At 28.3% G+C, this 23,836-nt stretch overlaps 1 protein-coding gene across 1 annotated transcript; it reads right to left on the reverse strand.

The window, feature by feature from the left end:
- Positions 1-3,004: 3,004 nt before the first annotated feature.
- On the reverse strand, positions 3,005-6,447 carry LOC129879885 (trihelix transcription factor DF1-like). The gene is made up of 2 exons (XM_055953618.1): positions 5,886-6,447; positions 3,005-5,247 (listed from the first exon to the last, which is right to left on the reverse strand). The coding sequence occupies exons 1-2, from the start codon at positions 6,176-6,178 to the stop codon at positions 3,567-3,569; spliced, it is 1,974 nt and encodes a 657-aa protein (XP_055809593.1). The 5' UTR covers positions 6,179-6,447; the 3' UTR covers positions 3,005-3,566.
- Between the last annotated feature and the right edge of the window lie 17,389 nt (positions 6,448-23,836).

The following is a 23,836-nucleotide window of genomic DNA, read 5'->3' on the forward strand; positions in this document are numbered from 1 at the left end:
TATTAGTGATTGTATGTATACGTGCTATGAAAGTTTAGTTTCTTATTTAAGCTAGTTCTGTTTTGTCTTTAAAAAGTTATTGTTTAAGTTAAGTTGAAGTTACTTATCAATGTAGTCTACGAATAATTGAAGACAGAAAGAATCTTATGACATGGTATTACTTTACTTGTACAATATATACACATACAGAACCACATATATACATACATGATTGAATAATTGACCATATATATAAGAGAGGTATTCTTTTCTTCTTATGATAACTTGAATACAATTAGAAGCGGAACCAAACTTTGAAGTTTATGAAATTATGAGAATATTAATTATTAATTTTAAGTTACTGATTTCTAAATTAATAATTTGTATATGATATTCAATGAATTTCTTACTACAAATTTAAAGTTTGAACCAAATTTACCATACAAGTTCAGCTGAACTCGTAATCAACACACTAATTCTGCCCCGCATACAAACCATAAAGCCAATAATTTCAGTTATTTTTCGAATATGTGGTGAGGTACAAATTCCTGAAAAACATACGAAAGAACTAGGCCTCAAGACATTGAGATGTGGTTTGGTTTGGTCATATTTGTATCAACCGACAGATTTACTGATCTATAAGTGTGAAATTATAATAAATGAAATTGTTAAAAAAGAATGAGGTAGACGAATTAAGATCTATCATTTCTTGAAATCAATAAAATTTAGCTAAGATGGAGACGATGATTTTTTTTATTAATATAGATTATATATATTTTCTAGTTGAAAATAGATTTTAATCTTTTTAGCTAGTATGATTGATTTTGAACCTATTAGTAATTATTTTTCTAATAGTTCTATTTTGACCTTCTAATATAAGAAATTAAAGTGAGAATAGATCAATTTGTTTTAACCCAACAAGTCATGTGGGAAGAGGAAGAAAAAGCATCACCATAAACTCGACAACTTATCAATAATTCTCTCTTTTTTTCTCACCATCCATTATCATTATCATCATCATTATTATTCTTTTATCTTTTTTTTCTTCTGTCTTTCTTCTAACAACAACATTTGTGGGCTATGTGAAAGTCAACAATTCAATGAAAATTATGCTCATTTCACTACATTTAAAGTTTTCCGAACCACCAATATTGGCTTGTGTGGTGGATGATCGGAAATCCTCTGTTTTTAATCAGAGATCTCATGTTTCAACTTTTGAAAATAATGGAAAAAATCTTTTTTGAGAGCGTCACTTTCGAAATTGTACACTATAATGCATGAATTTATATTTAAATGAATTTCAATATAAATATCGAACACCACATAAAAAACAAAATTAAAAAAAAAAAAAGCTTTCCTAACCATTCTTTTTAGTTTATACGATCCTACACCTTACAAATAAGTACTACTCCCTCCATTCCATTTTTATGTGATACTATTTGACTTAGCACTATATTAAAGAAAAAAAAGGAAGACTATTGAAAACGTATGGTCTAAAATAATCATTAAAGAAATTTTAAAGTTAAATTATTTCTAATTATAGTAAGGTGATATTTTTTTTGAAAGGACTAAAAAAAAGTGCCACATAAAATCGGACGGAGGGAGTAGTTTAAGTATATATTGTCTTATTAATGCTTCCCCACATCCCCGATATTTTAATTTCACAATAATGTGTAGTCGTATTGTACAAATTTTAAAACATAATTAGCCCCTCATCAATTACAGGTGCAGACTGAATGCTATTGTTCTTGAATGTGTAAAATAAAATGTTAATTGTTGGTTGAAAAGAAAGACAAAACACAATATTCCCTAAGACTATTGCTGATCAAAGTAGTATTAATTTTGGCTGGCCAATATTTTGGTATACTGTAAAATGATTCCTTTTTTAAAAAAAACAAAAAAATATTTTGGTGGATACTTATAAATGAAACTATTTATAAGTTATCCTAATTCAAATCTAAATGATATTCTAATTAAGAGACGCACAAAAAAAAAATGAATAAAGTAAAGGAATTTTAATAGAAAAATTTCCCCATCAAGCTGTAATAATTTGTTGCCGTCGCAAGTGTATACTCCGTGTATAACAAGTATACACTAATTATATATAGATCATATAGTAGTAATTATAAACTCTATACCGACTAAAAATTATAAGAACTAAAGATTATGATTTTTTTTAATTATTATTCTGGCCTTTACTAGACTGTTGTATGATACAAAAATCCAAAAAAAAGAATAACGAAACAAGTGATATACCCGTAAAGGTGACTAAATTAGTGCATCAGATAGTAAATAAGCGAGATTAGATTGATAGCTCATCGTACTGAGCTTAGCTAGTGCAATTTACATTTCTTGTAATTTGCAATTAATGCATAAGAGCAGATTTACTCAGTGTATGTCCAAAAAAATAGCGGCTTCGAATTTTTCTAGGTTTAAAAAAAAATAGTGGCTGGAGTAGATCAAATACCCACAGTTAAATTTTCTATGCCTATTTCTTTTTAGTTTGAAGACGGAATCATAAATACAAAAAACATACACTATTAGCTGTTTTTGCAACTATTTCTCTTAACGTTGCCTCACAAGTTGGTATGTGGGACAGAATTATTCCCCGTTTGTCCTTGTTCTTATTAAATTTTTTTTCCTGTTGTCATTAACATACAGGTTTTGTAATCATTCTAAAGTGTATCAATATATAGTAAATTGTGTATGTGTGATTTATAGATTACAGGTTCGAGTCATGAAAACAACTACTAATGTAAGTTCATGTGATCGATTTATAGGTCATGGATTTGAGTCATTAAAGGAACCACTAATGCAAGTCAATGTGATGATCTATAGGTCACATATTCGAGTCGTAGAAGTAGCTATTAATGTTTGCATTAGGATATAATATCTATATCACACCTCTTGAAGTGTGAAGCATCTCTAAATCTACTAACGTGTAATATTTTGTGCACCGAATTATCGTCAGAAATATCAAATCATGAACACCACCTGATATAACTAGTATCTATTGCACAAGAAATTATAACAAGAACTTTTAACATGATTGAACCATTCAAATAAAAAAATTAAAATCGTAGAAAAGAAAATAAACATATAAATGCAGTAACCATTCTCTCACATTTACATACCCCCATGAACAAAATAGAAAGAAAAAAAAAGAGAGTACAAATTACATTATCCCTGCATTTATTTATTCTTTTATATGTCTCCATTCTCACCCCTCCCATCCCTCAATAAAACTTTATTTTTTTTCAAATTTCAAATAATAAATAAATAATAAAAGTGAAAATATACTTTTACCACAAAAATTAAAAAAAAAAAAATAACAACTATACCCTCTTACCAAACCAAAAAAAAAAAAACATGTGTAAACTTAAATGCCTTTGCATTAATTTCCAAATGATATTTTTTACTGCAGTCACCGTCTCCTCTCGCCAACAAGAATTTCTGAATACGACAAATCTCTGCACAATCTGTTGACCCACTTGCCATTCCCAATGCACAGTCACTTACCAAAACTTTTTTTTTCTGTTATCACTTTGATGCTACTGCTTATGTTGTTATCAGTTTTATTTTCGTGCTTATTTAAACTCAGCAGCAGCAGAAACCGTTGTTGTTACCGCAGCGGCCGCCATTGATGATGGTTGTTGTTTGTTTGTTACTAGCTTATAGCCATTATCTTCATCTTCATCATCATAATCATCATCAATATCATCTTCGTCTTCGTTCTGATCCATGCTGTGGTCGCTTTCATTATCATGATGATCACGATTTTGTTGTTGTTGTTGCTGCTGCTGCTGCTGCGGTTGATGATTTTGAGAAAGTGGCCATTGTTGCTCCGGTTGAGCCATGATGGGAGGAGGAGCGATTGGATTGTTGTTTTCGGGTCTTAATCCGAACCCAGCTGTATTTGGTACAACTTCGTTCTTGGCTTTTTCCTTGTACAATGCTTCCAGCTGGTGGAAATATGGGCAAGTTTTGGAATCTTCTGGTCTTTTTTTGTTGCTTTCTTTAACCTTCTTGAAGTACTTGTTGATGTTCTCCCATTTTTCTTTGCATCTCTTTGCATTTCTGTTGTACCCAATTTTTCGCATTCCAGCTGAAATTTCTTCCCAGAGCGGACCTTTTGGTCCGTTTTCTTGGTACTTTAGATCTAGACAGGTCCGGAGGCTAATCAAAGCTTCAATTTCTTCTTTTGGCCATCTTGAAGAGCTTGCTGGAGAGAAATTCTCGCCACCATTATCGGTTTTTGGAGGAGGTTCAAAGGATTTTGCAGATACCACAGGTAATGTCAGTGCCTGCGGCGGTGTTTGTACTGGGGTATGGATTGTCATTGGTAGTGATACCGCGATAGTTGGTGGTGGTGATGATTGTGGTTGTGGTTGTGGTATCACATTCAATGCCTTTTCGGACAATTTTAATTGTATTTGAGCTGGAGAAGGAGAAGGAGAAGTATTATTAGTACTGTTCGGAATTGGTGTGTTTTGTTGTTCCGTTATTTTTTGCAAGAAGGCGATGATTGTTGCGTCTTTTGCTGCTGCCATTGATCTTTCTTGGACTAAAAGATCGTGTTCCCGATTCAACCTGGCCATCTCCTGTACTCTCCATGTCTCCTCTCTCATCAGCCTGTCCCTCTCGCGCTTCTCAAGCGTTTCCAAAAACTTCTTCTGCAACTCCTCCTGCTTTTCAATCACATCCTTCATCAAACTCTCAAAGAATTCCTTCCATTTCCGCTTTTTCGAGTGCCTCCTTTGTATATCCTCATCTGATGAAGTCGAAGAAGATGAAGTTGAATTTGACAGAAAACTAGCGGTAGTATTACCTTGAGAGCGATTCAACTGGTTCAAGTTATTAGTTATCGGCTGTACTGATGGCTGTGGTTGTGACTGTGGCAGCACGGGTGCAGTCATAAGATGACTAACAGCCGGTGTTGCTACTGCTGCTGTGACGACAGTATTCTGTGAAACAACAAAAGGATGATTATGATTTTGTGGCGTTGGCATAGGAGGATTTACTGAAGCATTTCCTGATCGCATCGGCATTGCCATTGTTATCGGTGTTGCTGCCAATGGAGGCGGCGGTAAATTAGAATGAGAAGCCGGATTGTTTTCCAAAGCCTGTAACTGATCAAAGAAGCGATAAGTTTTTCCATCTGCTTTAGAAGCACGGCCTTCTTTGGTTCTCCTGTGATACTTGTACACATTCTCGAATTTCTCTTTACATTTCTTGGCACTTCGATGATAACCCAGGTCCGCCATTTTCCTGAATAACAAACACAGTTGGCAAGGAAACAAATGGAAATAAAAGAAATACAAGAACAAACAAGAAAAAACTTAATTAACACCTCATCTTATCTGATCTCATAGTCATTATTCATTAGTAATAATAAAACAAAATCTCATAATATTCACATACATAAAATTAACATAATAATTAAGAAACCATAAATTATCAAAACCAAAGGTAATTTAGAAGCCTATAAAACTGAAAAGAAGCATATTTTTCCATTGAAAAGAAGAGAAGAAGAAAAAAGAATTTGAGTAAATTTGGGGAAAGCACAAAAAGTGTTGAAGAGGAGGAGAGAAACTCATCCTGAATTTCTTGCTGGAATCGGCAAAAAATGGCATAACAACAAAACTGAATCACCAAAAAAAAAAACAAAAAAAAACTGGACACTGAATTCCTCAAAAGCTGCTGAAACAAATGATACTTTTCATCAAGCACTACTTAATTCAATGGAATTTTAATTCCATATATAGATCTCTTTTAATTCATCAAAAAAAAAATCATTAATTTTGTTCGAAAAAGATTCTGTTACTATGTGAATACTGAATCCTATGCATGATAATGATTATGTAAAAGTAATTAATTGAACCCAAAAAAAAATAAAAAATCAATACCTGGAAACTTCTTCCCATAAGGGTCCTTTAAGACTTGAATCCTTGAAAACAACATCCATTTCCGATCTAATTTTCAGTAAAGCTAAAGTTTCTTGCCTCGGCCATCTGTTTCCACCTGAATTCCTTTCTCCTTCTTCACCTCCAATTGAAAAATATCCTCCACCGCCACCACCCTCGCTACTTCCTCCACTTTCCGGAGCTTCTTGTGTTGGTGGAGCTGCCGAAATGGCAGCTCCATCACCTGCAGTACTAGTAGTACTACTAGCTATTAAGCTTGAAGAAACACCAAGCATCTTTTCTAAAAGAAAAGAGGAGTCACCCCTTTTCTACTAGCTTCTTCTTCTGTGAAAGCAATTATAAGCTGAAATTATTATTATTATTATAGATAAAAATAAATCAAACAACAAAAAAGATTGGTGAATTCTGTGGGTTTTTATGAAGATGGAGGGTGTAGTGAATTTGTTAGTAATTTATTTCGGTGGGATCTGTCTGTCAATCTCACACCTCCCTCTTAAAATACAAAGAAAAAAAGGTATACACACAATAAAAGAAAAAGAAAATAAAAAAGAAAATGTATTTTCTTTATTATCAAGATAACCAAATGGGTCGCTTTAGTTCATTCAAGTTGTTATAAATATAAAATAATTGCTTCAAAACAAATATGGTATAATATTAAATGCATACCGAATAATGTGTATGTATAGGTTGGCGGTATATATATATATAGAGAGAGATATTAGAAAAATTTATGTAAATGTACTCTTTGGTCATTTAGTTTATTAATATACATATTTCAACTGTATATGTGGTATGTATATTTAGTATAAAGTAGATATTACTATAATTTTTTCGTATATTTTATATATTTATATACACAGATATATGTATAATTGTACAGTAGTCTACTGTAGATGGGTGAATTGAAAAAAAAGAAAGAGCAAGAGGTGCAGAAAGCGACGATGAGGATAATAAGTTGGTTTTTGTCTGTCCAGCTAAATATAGTTAAAAGCCGGCTCAAGTAGGTCATCTTTGCTTTTTGGGCATTTTGGATTGCAGTGGCTGTTGTCTATACTTGTTAAAAAAGGCAAATGAAAAGGAGAAAGAAGGGGGGTGGGGGTAGTTAATCGACTCGATAGATGGGGTGGGGTGGGAGTGAGCGAAAATCTCAGTAGCTTAGTTTATTGATTATATAAGCTTTCACTTTATTGGTAAGAGTTGATCAGTTCAATTTTCTAATTTTTTAAAAGAAAAAAGAAGAGGAATGGGGAGAGTTAATTATAGGGGTAGATAGAAGGGGGAGGGGGGAATTTTATTAGTTTAATTGATTGATTATCTGAACTTTTTTTATTGGTAAGAGTTGAGTTCGATTTTTCTAACTTGTAATTTCTTTTTCCATTTTTAGAAACCCAAATAAAAAAGGAGGGGTGGGGTTAATATATAAAAAGGCAAAAGCATCTATAACATGAATCCCATCGACCTTTTAAATCATAGATGCTAATCTGACTAATTTTATATTACTTCACCAGATGATGAATAATATGAGATCTCCTTTCTTATAATCCTTGATTAGTTTAATTCTATGAAATTCCTAAATTGTCCTTGAAAGTTGTTTTGAAGGTGGAAATGCCCTCTAATTATAACCACTTACAAATTAACGGAAGAAAATGATCTTTTTAGATTTCTTATATGAAAAAAATGATTATCTTTTATCCATAAAAATAAAGCTCACTCGTAAAATTAAAGGACATAAAATTAAAACTAACTCGTAAAGCATTACAAATCTAAATCTCCGATTTTGAAGATGAAGAATTAATAAAATCACAAAGGGATATAAGTTATTTACATGGATATTGTAAGATGAATAATATTATGAGTTGTTTGGTATGAGGGATGGGATGGACAAGTCTAATGAATTGTGATATCTCATGAGATTATTATTATTATTATTATTATTATTATTATTATTATTATTATTATTATTATTATTATATAAACTTATCTCATAATTATAATATAAATGGTGGGATAAATAATCTCGAGATTAATTATTACCCTTAACCAAATTAACGCAAAATAAAATAATTTTTACATTGTATTTGAGATTAATTTTTCTTGTCCTTCGTACTAAATGACCTCTTAATACTACATTAGCAATCAAACCTCTCTATAAATGGCCCCTCATTATAACGACATTTCACTGTAACGACCTGATTTTCTCTAAAATTAATTTTTCGTGTTATATTTTACTTCTCTAGAATAACATTTTACCTATGATAATAATGACATTCATTATAGCAAATACTGATATATAATAGTTATAATCAAATATTGTGTAATAAATAATATTTTATAAAAAATATATTATATGTATAAGATGAAAAATGAAAGTGCTGATGAAAAACCTCAATCTATTGCTACTAAGGGTGAGATAGAAGAATCAATTGATAAGGTCTTAAACAACCTTCAAGGAAAAGCTATTCAACACCCCTTTTCTTGAAAATTTGGATAAAAATTTTCTAACAGACTAAAATTTACGAAACAATTTATAACTATAAAATTCTTATGTCAAATTTTATATATATAAATTTTTAGTTAATTTTAAATGCATATGTTACTTAGACTTTAATTGAGCAAATATTTTTTTTACTATCAAAATATAAAACTTGGACTCATAAAAAGTAAAAACTATTGCTAATTATAGGTTAATGAGGTTTCTTTCCAATAAGTACTTTTTTTTAATAAAAAAAATTACTTTTGATGGAGTGAGTAAATTTGTGAGATTATGATGCTTGTGTAGCCACATAGGGATAGGGGACCCTAAAGCTGTAGGGTGACAATTTTGGAGTTTAAAAAGAAGCTGATTATAATAATTTGTTCAAAACCTAAGGGAAATTAAAAAGATTAAAGACTGAATTAAGTGGTCCTCCATTCGGATTGCAAGCTGTAATTTATCTGCTTGAAATTAAAATCGCTAGTAAATAATGCCTATCAATCAAACGTAGGTGAAATTATTTCTAAACTATATACACACTATGCCCATCGCACAATCAAATTAGTTAAATTAGTTAATTATCAAATGTTAAGCTTGGGTGGTAAGGAATTTTTTAAAATTTATTTTAAATTAGAAGTTTCAAATTTGAGTTTTAAAATAGAATTTTAATTAATAAAAAATATTTTGTCCCTAAAGTATTAAACTAGTTAGATGTAGGTCATTTGATACCGAAATTAAGTTCTCATCATTTATTCAATATTTTATTTTTAGTGTACAAATGAAAAATAAATTTAGGGGGGCATTTCACGTAGCTACTTTTGTCTTTTTATACGTATGCAATAGTAGTTTTTTTATAAAAAAAAATTATCATATAAATAAGAAGAATTAAATCACATGTTAAAAACTATTTCTGAACTTTATTAAGTTCAAAAATAATTAATTATAAGAATAAAATGAGATAAATATAACTTTATAGTATTTTAATTTTGTAAATTGATAAATAATTTTAAGATAATTATTTTTAATAATGTGAACAACTAATATGAAAAGAAGAAAATAATTATTATTTAACTTATAAGTTCATCATCTGCGAGAGGAATTTGATTTATTATCCTTACAAATTTATTTATTTTTATGTTATTTTTATAAAAAAATAAAAAGACATATATATAATTTTTTAATTTAATTTTTAAGTGATCATAAAAAATTATTTCTACTAGGTAGAACATAACTAGTTTGCCTTTGATTGCATATAGCTTGATGAGTTAATCGTAGAGTCAGACATTTTTTTTTTTTACCAAAGGGACTAGATTTACCAATAAATAATGCCAACCTATGGACCCTACCAATCAATAATCCATGTAAATACAAATGAGCAATACAGATCATTTATAATCAAATACATAAATTATACATGTAGAATCTTGATTTTGTGTTTGCGTGAACAAGTGAGATAAGCAAAATATATTGTTTTGGGAGCTAGGCTGGAAGATTATAAATAATGCATAATTTTGGGTCATTTCAACTGATTCCAAAGGGAATTGTTAGAATAATATATATACATATACATATATTATTTTCTCTATTTTAATTTTATGATTTACTTTTTTTTTTAATTAGTTCTAAAGAAAATAATATGCTTCTATATATAATAATAATTTAATTTTAAAATATGTATTTTACTTTTAATAAAATAATTTATAATTGTGACAAGTGAGGCTTGCTCAGTTGGTTAAGCACCTTCATCCACGATCGGTAGGTCCTGGGTTCGAGTCACATTGGAGGAGAAGTGTGAAAATATTATAAATCTTCTAAAATGGAAGGTAAAAAAAAAGAAAAAAATAATAATTTATAATTACATAAATAATTATAATTTATTTTAAAAATTAATTTTATATTAAATTAAATTACGTCAGATAAATTGAGACAAAAATAGAGAAGAAGGGGGAATAAAAGTGAAATTCAAAAAGGTTGTTAAGTATGAGAAGCAAAATGGGGCACCCTTCTTTTTGTTGCACATATTTTGAGAAAAAAGAGGTGAATGGCACGTAATTGATGATGAGAAGACTAGCCGCATTTTCTTTACATTTTACTATTTACTTTTCATGAAAATAAAAGGGGTAAAAAGGACAAATATACTATTCAATTTTATAATTTAGATCGAATATATATATATAATGATGTGTTTTTAAAAATAAATCTATATTTATTAAATTAAAAAAAGTTTTAAATTGATTTTTTAATACTAAAAATGTCAAGTAATTTTAAAAAGTTCTCTCTTTATCTTTTCTACCCTCCAACGCAAATGAAAAAATAGAAGAAGAAGCAATTCCTCCTCTATTCAGTCATTAAGGATAAATACCCATTATTAGTTGGAAAGCAAATATAGATGTATGTATTATTTGTTAAACGATGAAGGTATATATGCATCATTTGTTAGATAGTAAAAATATATACATCATTTATTAAATGATGAGGATATATATATAAGCACTACCTTTTTAATGAGTGATATATTTCCTCAAAATTAAAGAAAATATTTTCCATTTTTTTCTAAAAGAAATTATAAAAGTAGCAGTTGAAAAGTTAATTGATAAATAAAATAATATACCAAAGTGTAAAATTTTTAAAGATAAAATCAGTTTGAATTTTTGAAACTGTACAAGTCTCATAACATTAGACCGTTAGTAGAATGATGCTGAATACTTTAGAGGGCCACAAAATTAAAATAATGACGTCCAACTTGGAACTAATCGAACGAGAGATTTGATTTTGTAGTCCTTTATAAAGTTTCAGTTTTATGATCTTTATTTTCACATTAATGACATTTTCAATTTTTACAAATAAGAAATTTAAAATAATCATTTTCTTCTATTTTATTTGTAAATAGTCATAAAAAAAATTTATCTCCTCGAACCCAAGAAAACTGAGACAGTATGTGTGTATGTTGGGTGTGTATAATTTAATTACGTATGTATTATGTATATATTTACGTATATGTCAATATATGCAGGGGCGGAACTACAGGGGTGCGAGGGGTGGTGACCGAACCCCCTTCGTCGGAAAATTGCACTATATATATACTGCGAATTTTTTTATTCATGTACAAATATTATTTTTGCATCCCCTTAACAAATGGAGATTGTTGATTAGTGGATAAGGTGCTTGAGATTGAGCCCATGGTTGTGGGTTCGATTCTCGGCAATGACACATTTTTTACTTTTTTCATTCAGTCCCTTATTTTTTAATTTTCTTGAACCCCCTTATCAAATATTCTGATTCCGCCCCTGAATATATGGATGGTAAGTGTATGCAATTATTATTTTTGTTGCTCATCTCTGAGCTTACTTTCTTATACTAGTAATAATTACTTTATTTTTGCTAGTTTGTTTTATGTCTGTGTTTCATTGGATCCGAGGTGCTTACCTAACTATATACCCTCTGACCATATAATATAATTATATATACACATCAATAATAATGTTGTTTATACTGTTATGTCCCCTTGTAAAAACTTTATTTAGATTTTTAAATGTAAATACAATCTCTTACTAGTTACTAGTATGTAAAAGTCGAAGGTCTATCGAAATAGTATAAGAATAATATTTGTGTATATCTCATTCTCCTCAGATTTTATTTATTAAATTATATTGAATATATTATTATTATTTTTGCAGAATATGTTCTTGTTCGGGCTCTAAGTTGGGCACAAAGATGTTAGAAGGTTGTTAAGATGTAAAATACGTAAAATTACTTCCTCCGTTCTATTTTACTTGGCCTTTACACTAAAAGTAGATTTTTCTGCTTTATTTGTCCATGTTAGCAATCAAGATAAATTTATTATTTTCTTCTATTATGATCCTTATCATTAAATAGCTATATAAAGTAATAATAGTAAAACTTAGATTTTCAAATCATAATTACTAGGGATAACTTAGTAACACAAACCTCTAATAATTGAATTTGGATGAATTAATTTTAAGTTACTTTCTACATACGTCCACACTGACGAAGACAATGATAATATAGATAATTAAAAGTATAAGGTAGAGATGTATAATTGATGCCAAGCACTACTTACTGTCAAATTAGTGGTGAGTAAGAAAGATTCTTCTAGCTGACATTATTAATTAATGTAATTTAATCTTTATTAATTAGAAATCCTTGATGGCAATGTGAAAATGGGTGTTGTTGGCATAATTGAGTTTACTTTTAGAAAAATACAGAAATGATAGGTGATGTCTTCATGCTAGTAAGTATTAGTGATGCAGTGAATAAAGTTATTTCTATTTTAAATAAAGATTTTGATTTTAATTTTTAAATATTAAAAAATTCTTGATAAAAAGTAATATCTTAAATAAATCTTATGAGATGTAAATTCAAATTAATCGAGCTTCAAACCGAATACGGAAGGAAATCAGAAAGATTAATTATTACTAACATTTTAGTATGAGATTGTAATCATTGTAAATTAAATATACTATACTCCAAGCCCCATATACTATTGAAGAAGTTAATGCAATGAGTTGGATGAAGATGATGTGTCAACGTCCACATTTTAAATTATTAAAAAAGACATTTGATATACATCTTTTTTTGTACAGTTGTAAATCAATTTAATTTTTTTAAATTTTTAACCGAAGTTACTTATTGTTGATTGCATTATTTTCAAACTCTAGTTTTAATTGATTAATTAATACCCCCACGATAACCTTGCAATATATATTATTTTTGTGTCAATTTTTCTTTGGGTCAATTTTTCAGTTTGATGATCTATTAAGGTATAGTGGTGGTTAGCTACTATGTATAATTGGTAATTTGGTATGATACCTTCTTTATTTCTTATTTTATGTTTGCTATCTATTCTGAAGTTCAACTAATTGGAATTTGTATCGAAAAGTCCTTCTTTGTGAGATAAAAATGATCCCTACTAAATCCGTTCTATTTTCAATCTTCAAACCCGAGATCTTAATTTAAGAGGAAAGAGTACTTACCAATTATCATTCCACTACCTCCGTTATATATGGATTAGTTGTATAATATTTTGATTATTGGTTTATACAACGTCTTAATAACATTGAAAACTCATACTTCTCTAGTAATTAAATAAATTAGAAGAATTAATCCAGTTCCACGTTACCTGCATCATACCACCGGTGGATACTTTGTTAACTTCATTATCTAACTTTATTCTTCAAAATGTTAAGAGGAAAAACCAAAGTTAATTAATGAATACAATTAGTAGGTGTTTAGATAATATTATGCTGATATTTTATTTATTTATTTTTAAAAAATTAAAGTTGAAATTAAAATAAAATATTTTGAAAGTAGAATTATTTTCTCTCTACCAAAAAAAGTTAATGATACTATTGTTATTCGCAGAGTCAAATGATTTTTCTTTAATTTTGATTTTGTAGTACTTTATGTATCCGACCTTTAACATATTTACAAAGTATATTTTATTTCATAGAAGTAAAAAATAAATATTGTACAAGAGAGTTCAAGTTACTTTCAATCTTGAAGATGTGAGTTCGCGAATCATCAAAGGAGTAAACTAAGGAACTTCTAGAGAAAGGGCAAAATAATAGTCAAGAGCACAATTTTTTAACAGGTTATAAATATAAGCACACATCTATACGTATTATTACTTTTTTTGGTAGTATATGTTAGCTGTATTGTGTATTGACTTTCATATTCCAAATTCACTCTTCTTTTTTTTTAATTCAACGTATGGAACAATTAATTTTACAAATATTTTTTACATAAAAACACAAACACGGATTCACATGGACATTTCTTTTTGAACGTGGCAAGAACTATTTTGCACAAACTCCATACTACAGCACAGCACACCACATTATGGTAGGGTCCTTCAACTTCTTGTAAATAGGAGCGGATCCACGGAAATTTACTAGTTTTTGCTTAAATTCTCTCTCTCTATATATATAATAAATATTTAATTATTATTATATATTAAGTGAGAAGGGGAGTTTTGGAGTAACTGGTAAAGTTGATGTCATGTGATCAGAAGGTCACGGGTTCAAGCCTTGGAAACAGCCTCAAGCTTTATATTTATGTTTATATTAGAAAAGAGGTTCATATGTATAACTTATAAATTTAAAGTTCATAATCTTAAATGACTTACTGAAATTTAGAACTCATAAATATCAAATTCGAAGACGCAGACAACTATCCTTATTAGTCAAAATATATATATATATGTTAGATTCTCAAAACAAGTCATGATTGTGGACTTGTGTTTAATATGAATTTTCCCTCTCTTTTTCTCTTTCGGTTCAATTAATTTCTATTTTATTCTTTAAAATTTAAACTCTTTTTTTGTAACTTTAGTTGCTGTAAGTATCTGTTATTGCTCTTTCATCCACCAAGAAAATGGAAAAGACAAACAAAAACTATTAATAAACAAAGTTGAGAATTCATCTTCTTCTTTTTTTGGTTCTTTAATTCTCTTAAAAGTATGAATGTATGATATATATTCGATCTTCAGAATCTTATTTATCAAACTAATTCTTGGGTTGAGCTAGCAAACAGTAATTATATATAATTTTTTTATATATTTATCCTTATTCTAATAAATATGAAGAAAAATGAAAGTAGTTAGAGAAAGAGTAGTACTCTCTCTCAATTCCAATTTATGTTAACCTTTTTTTAATCTGTCTCAAAAAATAATGTTATATTTCCATAATTAGAAATAACTTAATTTTAAAATTTATATTTTATCCTTAATTAAATAATTTATAATCACACAAATATTTAAGATTTATTTGACCATAAATTTTAAAGGGGAAATGACACGAATTAGCAAACATATACTAGTTAATTAATACATATAGCTATAGTTTAATTTAATTCCCACTCGCGGCAAACTTTTTCTAGTAATTAATATACATAGCTATAGTTATCCAGAATTTATATAATTAATCTCCCAAATTGTATAAATTAAGAATTTATTTGTATAAATTCAGAATTTCCTAATTGAATAAATTCAAATTTTGTATATGCTTACGCTACCATGTATATAATTATGATGTTGATACATTTAATTTGTATTAGTTCTGAAAAATTCCTAAAATGTATAAATACAGAATTTGTAAATACTTACCTTGTTTGTATATTGCCATCGAATTACATAAACAACTGTTATAGCTATAGTTATGGAATGTAATTACCTAAATTGTAGCCATTTTGGCGTATTAAGATTTTTATAGTAACTATTTGTGAAATTTTCTCAATTTTAAAAGTCTTTCTTTCTTAAATTTAGTGCCTAATCAAAAGTGCAACATTTATTCATATAAAGAGAATACTTCCTCTAGTCCATATTAAGTAAATTTGTGAAGTAATGTACACTCATAGAAAAAAAATTAGGACATAAATTTAATACCACTTTTCACTTTTGCCCATTTAATTATTCCCAAACTATTCTTGAGAATAGAAATAATTAAAGTAAAATCATATATATGAGCAATTAACTCACTTAAACATGGGTTGTGGTGCAGTGGAACTGCTTCACCCTTAACTAGAGATCTCGGATTCGAGTCCTGAGTATGAAAAAAATTATGCTAAGAACGTCATCTCCTGAATGGGCCCTGCAATACGCAATTCGAATTTAGTTGGACCTCCACAAGTCCGAACAAGAAAACCCAAAAAATCACTTAAACTTATCACCTAAAAAAAATGAAGAATAAAAAAAAAGGTTTCAAACATTTAAATAAATCCACTTATTTTGAATTAACCAACCCCCCCCCCCCAAATTATGCCCCCCCTCCCCATTATGAAAAAATCAGTTCGCAAGAGGGAGTGTCAAATTGTGATAAAATAATTATTCTCTGTCTCAATTTATGGGCACTCTTTTACTTTCTCCATTCACTTTTAGTTGTCATATTAGAACTTCACACAACCATTAAGAACAAAAATGATTGACATAGTTATTTTACCACACACCCCTATTATTGATGTTTAGTATTAAGTCTTGGAAAATAATTTGGGAAATAAGTTAATGTTGAGGGAAAAACATGATTTTTTTTTAATCTTTTCTTGATATGTTAAAAATGACAAGTAGAAGTAAAAAATCTATTTTTGAAATAGTAGACATGTATAACGAGTATTTTTTGTCCATCCCAAAAAAAAAGTTATTTTTATAATTAGAAATAAGTTAACTTTAAAATTTTCTTTTTAATCTTAATGAAATAATTTATAGTCATACAAATGTCTAAGATTTGTTTTAGGTCACAAATTCATTTTTTTCTTTCTTAAATTTTATATCAAATTAAATAATGCCACATAAATTAAAACAAAAAAAATAATAGATAAATATAATCAACTTATTTTTTCAGTTAATATGAGAAACTATTGATGTATGTAATAACAATTAATTAATTATCGATTAATTTTTCACATTATAATCCCCTTCTCATTTCGCTGTTTCTCCTACCTCCAAATTCTTTTTATTTTTAAAACAAAGAGTGTGACATGGACCAAAGTGAGCTGTCTATTGGGTGGCCCCCATATGGAAAAGTTACAAAGGGTTCAATTGAACATGGTAGGCATGTGAATTTATAGACATAAGCCATGTGTCATACATGTGGATTTAACCCTCACAGTTTATCTGGCATTAGCTAAGCAAACCACCCTACTGGATTTTTCCTTTTCACCTTTCTACCTCCTCCACAAAAAAATTAAAAATAAAATAAAGGGCAAAAAAATAATTGACTTTCGTATAGTAAAAGGATTAAAAAGGATAGTAATTTACACAATTCTTTAGGTAGACTATTATATTGAAACTTGCTTTGGGATAATTACGAATCTGAATCACTCGGTCATTTATAATATGCATATACTATATATAATAATTGGGCTAGAATTTTTACTAAGTTAATGACTTTAAAATATAAAAAAAGTAAATACATCAAGAAGTCAAATGAGATTTAACATTTAATATATATAATAAATAATATTAATTATGTATAAATAGTATAATTTTTTGTTGAAAACCTCCTTGTACTTACCCGTCTCCGCCCCTGACTATACGTATAATATACATACCTATACATAACATATATACCGATAGTGTATGTGTTATGTATAGTTCTACTATATTGATAAATTAGTTGAGTGACTATAACTTTTCCATTTATATTTATAATGGTTGGGTATATCCAATAGCATAGCTTGTTTATGTATTATAAGTTGTTTATTCTATCAAATACAAGCTATCGGTATATATACATTTGAATAATTTTGCTCCCAAAGTTTTAGGTCGATGGAAATAATTCATTTTAAATTTTTATTATCTACGATAATTTGAAGCCTAGTTTTCCATGATTTACTATTTATTTATGGAAAAGTCTACATCAACCTAGGGGTGGTTGTGTAGTGGACAATAGTCTTATTGCTTAGTTTCCGATTCATTGCTAGAGTTAGTCTTGATCGGAGTGTTGAAAGTCTACGTCAACTAGAGTGAGTTGGGGTAGTGGGCAATAGTCATATTGCTTAGGTTCGAAGTCTTATGATAGGGTGTTGCAAGCATAGGGGTGAAGAGAATTTGTATCTAGTTATATAGGTTGTAATAGATCACTTTGTCCTTGCATCTAGTGAAGATTGGTTGAAAATCCTGTTGGACAGGTCCTGGTTGTTTCGTCCTTTTTCACGTAAAACTCTTGTCTTGTTCATTACTTGCATTAGCTGTTCGTTTTTTGATTATTCTGTTTAGGGACCTGGTCCCTACGTGACAGTGAACACACCCATTCCAACAGTATAAATGAATTTGATTTTTTTATCATATCATTCTTAGAAAATAAAAGGATAGTACAAATCCGTTTTATACTTAGTTAAGGAAGAATTGATTTTCTTTCAGTGGGCACTAAAAATGTCAAGACAATATGAGAGTCTTAGTTATAGCGTATGGGCTTGCAAGTAAATTGTGTCTCACATATCTAAAACTACCATGACACTATGTTGTGTCTGCACTAACGTGACTTGCAAGCAACCTTGATGGCATATAGGCAACTAAGGCACTCTTTAATTTACTAGTTAGAGAAAAGTCCAGTAGTGAACCTATGCACTCTTATCCTATTATTCATTTTTCATGATAGGGAATCGTGTTATTCTTTCTATCACTGTACTTTCTCTTTCTTATGAAGTTTTATTCATTCATTATTGTTAATGTAGAAAAAAATTAAATAATTATATAATAAAATGTAAATGATATAGTATTTAGAAATAAAAACTCATATACCTAATGTATAAGGAAGTGAAAGAAAAAATTTAAAAGGTTATATGTCATGATTTTTATTTGTTAAAATGGGAAGTGTTTATATATTTTTTATATGTTATTATATATCTCACATATTCACACACACACCCTCCCCCACCCCAATCCACTCAAAAAAAAAAAAAAGAACAAGGGCAAAACTGTCCTATTTTGAATAATTTGAGAGTAAAATTGGTTCCTTTTTTCTTATTTTGGAACAATCTGTAGTAAGAAGAGTGTTTTTGAGCTATCTTACTTGTTGAAGAGTTTTTTTTTTCCAGTAAAAAACGTAGCATAGGATAAAATTAGTCCATTTTAAATAATTCCTGATATACTGGATCCAAAATTTATTTTTAAAACCAAATGACTTTTTCTTTCTCGTCTTTGGAAAAACCTTTCTAAGCCAAACACTAGAAAACGAAAAGTATACAACCTAATATCTAATTAAAGGATAATTATAGCGTGATTAAGAAGCTAGGACAAGCATATGAAGAGATTTAATTGCAATCTAATATAGCTCCGTGAGACAAAGCTTTAATAACACACATGAAAAGATGTTGCTTAATTAATATGTTTAATTATCAAATTATTAAACTTAACAGAAGTCATAATGTAATCCACATGCCTTTGTTTAATAACTATATATGTAGCTTCTACACATGCCTACGACTAATTAATTAAGAGAATATACTGCCAAATAATGATTTTTAGAAAATACTGTCAAATGGTATATGAAAAATCTAAGGAAAAAAAAAAGGAATTTCTTTTTATATTTTTACATGATTTCCCATTTACAAAATTTGCTCTTTTAAAAAAACAAAATTTTGACGTTATATACCTATAGGATATACGATTATGTTGTATCACGATGTTGTATACGTGCATATTATTAAAGTATATAACATGTGAATTTTATACTCCGATAGTATATGATGATCGTTATAATATCAGCCAATTTCATTCTTTTAACTTACCAAAAAAGAATTTGCAAATTCATAAAATCTGATGGACGAATTTTCCATCTCTAAGGAAAAACGTTGTGATTCCTATTAGATTTTTTTTTTTCAATTTTCCCTTTTGGGACTTCAACTGTTATTAGTACGATACTTTGTAGTAACTATCCGTGTATTCCAACTTGATAACTAATTTTTCTAAATAGATATGGGGTATAATTTTTTCTACGTCTAAGAGTGTGTTTGACTCTATTAAAGAAGGTAGAAATTTTGGACACAAATTATAATGAATTAGTGTACAAATAATTTTTTAAATCATCAACTAATATGAAAAGAAAGTATTCATTTGAGTACATGCGTAAGATAACGCATTAATTTTTATTTTTTTATTATAAATAGTAAAATAGTACTTTAATGGTCGGGTTTTTTGTTTACCCACAATAGAGGAGCCTCTCCTAAAATTGAATTTTATTTAAGCTTGCGTATAGGGTTTAGTTTTTTTATTAAACGGTATATATAATTTTTAAAAAAATATAATTAGTTTTGAACACTATATTAATGGATCATATATATTACGCCTTTCCACATTATTTATTTAAAAAAATATTATTGATTTTTTTAATATGATTGTGTGATATAAGAGGTTGCTAAAGAAAATTCTGGAAAATGTTCTACTAAATCTAACAAAAGTGGCATAAAAGAATTTTCATGTGCCTGCAATATGTTTTCTTTTTATTGAGAAGCTTATGATCAACCATCAAAAATTAATGGTAGGATTAATAGAAATTTCTTCATCCTTAATTAAAGTTCTCGAGTTTGAGTCTTGAGAATGAAATTCTTTTGATAAGAAATATTTTTTCCTTTTATGAGTCTTGAACATTGCGAAGTCAAACGACTATCGAACATTGGGTGAAAAAAATAAAAAATGAGAAGCCTAGAATTATGTTTTATGTAAAAATAAGAAAATTATAAAAAAAAAGTTTTATGTTAAAGAACACTATCCCTCGTCTTTCTATTTTGCACCCTAAAGTACACACTTTTTCTTATATGACCTTAATCTTTAATACATTATTTTCTCGCAAAATTAAAGAACAACTCATTTATAAAGGAGAACAATTTAATTTGGCCATATACAACCTAACTATGATTGCAATTACCAACATAGATTGTGCTACAATGGTATGGTAAAATTGTTTCATTCTTCATCTGAGGTCTTGAGTTTGAGCTTTGAATATAGAGAAAATTCTGTTGGGAATGTCACCCCCGATTGGACGCTACAGTGTGCGATCCAAATTTAATTGAGGCTCAAATGCGGACTCAAACACCGAGTGGAAAACATAAAAAAAAAAAAAAAAAAAACTACAATTGCAACTTGTAGGTTTTAAGTTCCTCGTGCATTTAAATCCAAAGCTTTAGGTTCTCAATATAACCTTTTTAATTATAAATCAAGTCGCTTGCATTAAATCAAAACAAATTAAATACTATTTATCTGTCTAATTTATCAAAAACCTAATTTCATACTCCCACGATTTCTTTTTACTTATCACATTTCGTTTTACGAGAATTAATTTAACTAATTGTTGGAGCTAAACTAAATCTGAACAATTCTTCTTTCTTCTTCTTCTTTTTTACTCAGAACAATTCTATATTTAAAATTTTTAGATGTTCGAAAAGTTTATAAAAATATTAGTTAAAATTTATGTAATTTAACTTTCGAAAAGCGAAATGTGATAAATAAAAGAAATATGAAGGGAATATTATGTTTAGAAGCTAATTTACTTCCGTTTATTTTTTATTGTGGAAGGGCGGCGGAATGGAAAGTTTCTTAGAAAAGTTTTATTTTCTCATTTGTCTTTAATAATTTTTAAAAATAGAATTATTAAAATTGAAGAATAAACTGCTGGCCAGCCATTAGAGTAAAAAATTTGTATGGGCTAGCCACTTTTTGATTCGATTTTTTAAAAAAAGTAATATTTGAAAATTTGTTGAAAAGTGATTATTTTTAATGCGGAAATATCATGACTGTATCATTAATTTTGAACTTAAAAAAGTAAAAACATATTGTTCTAATTTTGAAATACATGACATTATTGTGAATTTTTTTTTAAAATAGTTATTTTAAAATTTTTTTACCTAATTACACTCTTTATTTACCATATTTTCCATTACTCCTATCTATTTTTAAAAAAATTAAAAATTTCTTCTTTCTATCCGGATACAGTATTCAGATTACTGAAATTAATGTATCTAAATTACCATGTTTTTAAGGGATTTATGTAAGTTTTACTTTTTAATGACTTTAGAATTGGTGATTATTTTTTAATTACAAATCTGAAAAATACCAAATTTTTGGGCAAATTATGCCGCAAAAGTATGAATGTATGATATATATTCGATCTTCAGAATATGTAGATCGATTTTATTTATTGAAAGCTAAAATAAATAAATTGTTTGACTATATATATTAAAATTAATGTCAGTGGTTTTCTATATTTCCTTTTTTTGTACATAAGCTAAGTTTTCTGTAAAATTTCTCAGTTTTTTTTTTCTGGATTGCCCCAAGAGACATCATATACAATTAAATCTCACTAAATTAATACTCGATAAATTAATAATTTCTCTAAGATAATATTTTTCTCCGATCCCGACTTGGACTATTGGGAAAAAATCACTCATTTCGATAATATAATAAGATTATATATTTTTAAATATTAAAATATGGTCCCATTAATATTATAAATTAATAATTCTATAAAAGTACAAATATATCTAAGACAATTTAGTGAAATATGATTCTATTGTATTTTGTTAAAATTTAAATCTAGTTGAAGCTCATCTCTAACTTTTTAATTGCATCTAAAAGTTTCAGTATTATCTGTTCGAACTGCATTATAAAATTGTAAAAACTTTTAGATGCGACAAGTGCTTCCTTAAGCATAACTAGTTCCAAAGGTATTGTATCATCTTCAACTTCATCATCAACATTTTTTTTCTCGATGGTATCCACAATTTCTTCTAAGCTCTGAACCTCTTAACATGTATCATTTTCACCTGGGTAATCCAACAGGTTATTAACGTTCATGAATAATGTTTTCACAAGTGGATTCATTAAAAAAAATGACATTTTTTCCTTATGAATTCTAATTTCGTCTTCATATTTTGTATATCAAAATTAATCTTCTTTAATTCTCAAATATTCTTTAAATTAATAAATATTAATTTATTAATTAAATAATAACCTCTACAAAATAATAATATTTTATGATCCCACTTATATTAATTTACTGAAGTTTTACTATATATTGCACTACAAGATATCTCTCCTATTGAATTTCCTATTTTCTTGATAATAGAATCATAGTAGCATATCTTATTTCTTTCATAGAAAATTAGACAACCTAACTATATAAAAAGGAAAAGTATCTTGTTTGATTTGTGTCACCTTCTTAATCATGGATATTATTCTTGTGGTCATCTTTTCATGAATATAGAAAGCACTTTTGTTTAAATTGATCAGTTATTTTGAAATTAATTATACTTCTTCAACGCTGATATTATAAATTTCACAAATTTATTATCTGTTGATACAAATATGATAATATCATTAACATAAATCAAAATATCAGATGATTGATTTCACCACTCCACTTAAGTATTTCAATTTTTTTGATATATATTCTCTATACCATTCAAAGCATTTAGACCCCTTGATAAGGCTTTAACAAGTATGATAAAGAGTGTCGGTGATAAAAAAATCTCCTTATTTTACCCCTCTTGTAAATAAGCATAGTAAACAAAGTGACCAATCTTTCTTAGACACTAAAATAAGAATTGAGTTTTACCCTGAAAATGTGAAAGAAAATAAATTGAAAAATTCAATAAACAAAGAATGAAAGAAGGGAATCAATCCCCATTACCCAAAAAAAAAAAGGTGAAAAGCATAATTTACAAGTGGGTAATAAATTGAAAATGAAGGTGCATGTTAAATGTCACTATTATTGGGCCCAATAATAAATGGACCAAAAGAAAAGCCCACATTGAGCAGCTGTATATAAAAAGGACGTTTTAAAAAGGGGAAAAATAGCTCATCTTGACTTCAAATAACAAAAAAAAAAAAAAAAGACTTTTACAGGATTATCCTAGCGGAATAATAAAAGAAATTATCTTTCTATATTCGTTTATAAAATTGTGATGATTTGAAAATAAATTATCCATTTTGTGACGTGAAGCTTCAGCT

Source organism: Solanum dulcamara, chromosome 1 (assembly GCF_947179165.1).
Source record: "Solanum dulcamara chromosome 1, daSolDulc1.2, whole genome shotgun sequence".
In the NCBI taxonomy this organism is placed as follows: domain Eukaryota; kingdom Viridiplantae; phylum Streptophyta; class Magnoliopsida; order Solanales; family Solanaceae; genus Solanum; species Solanum dulcamara.

Excerpts from the sequence above, each read along its gene's own strand:
- LOC129879885 (XM_055953618.1), bottom strand. The coding sequence starts at position 6,178 with ATGCTTGGTGTTTCTTCAAGCTTAATAGCTAGTAGTACTACTAGTACT. Across the intron at positions 5,248-5,885 it reads TTATGGGAAGAAGTTTCCAG|GAAAATGGCGGACCTGGGTT; the intron begins GTATTGATTTTT and ends TTTGTTATTCAG.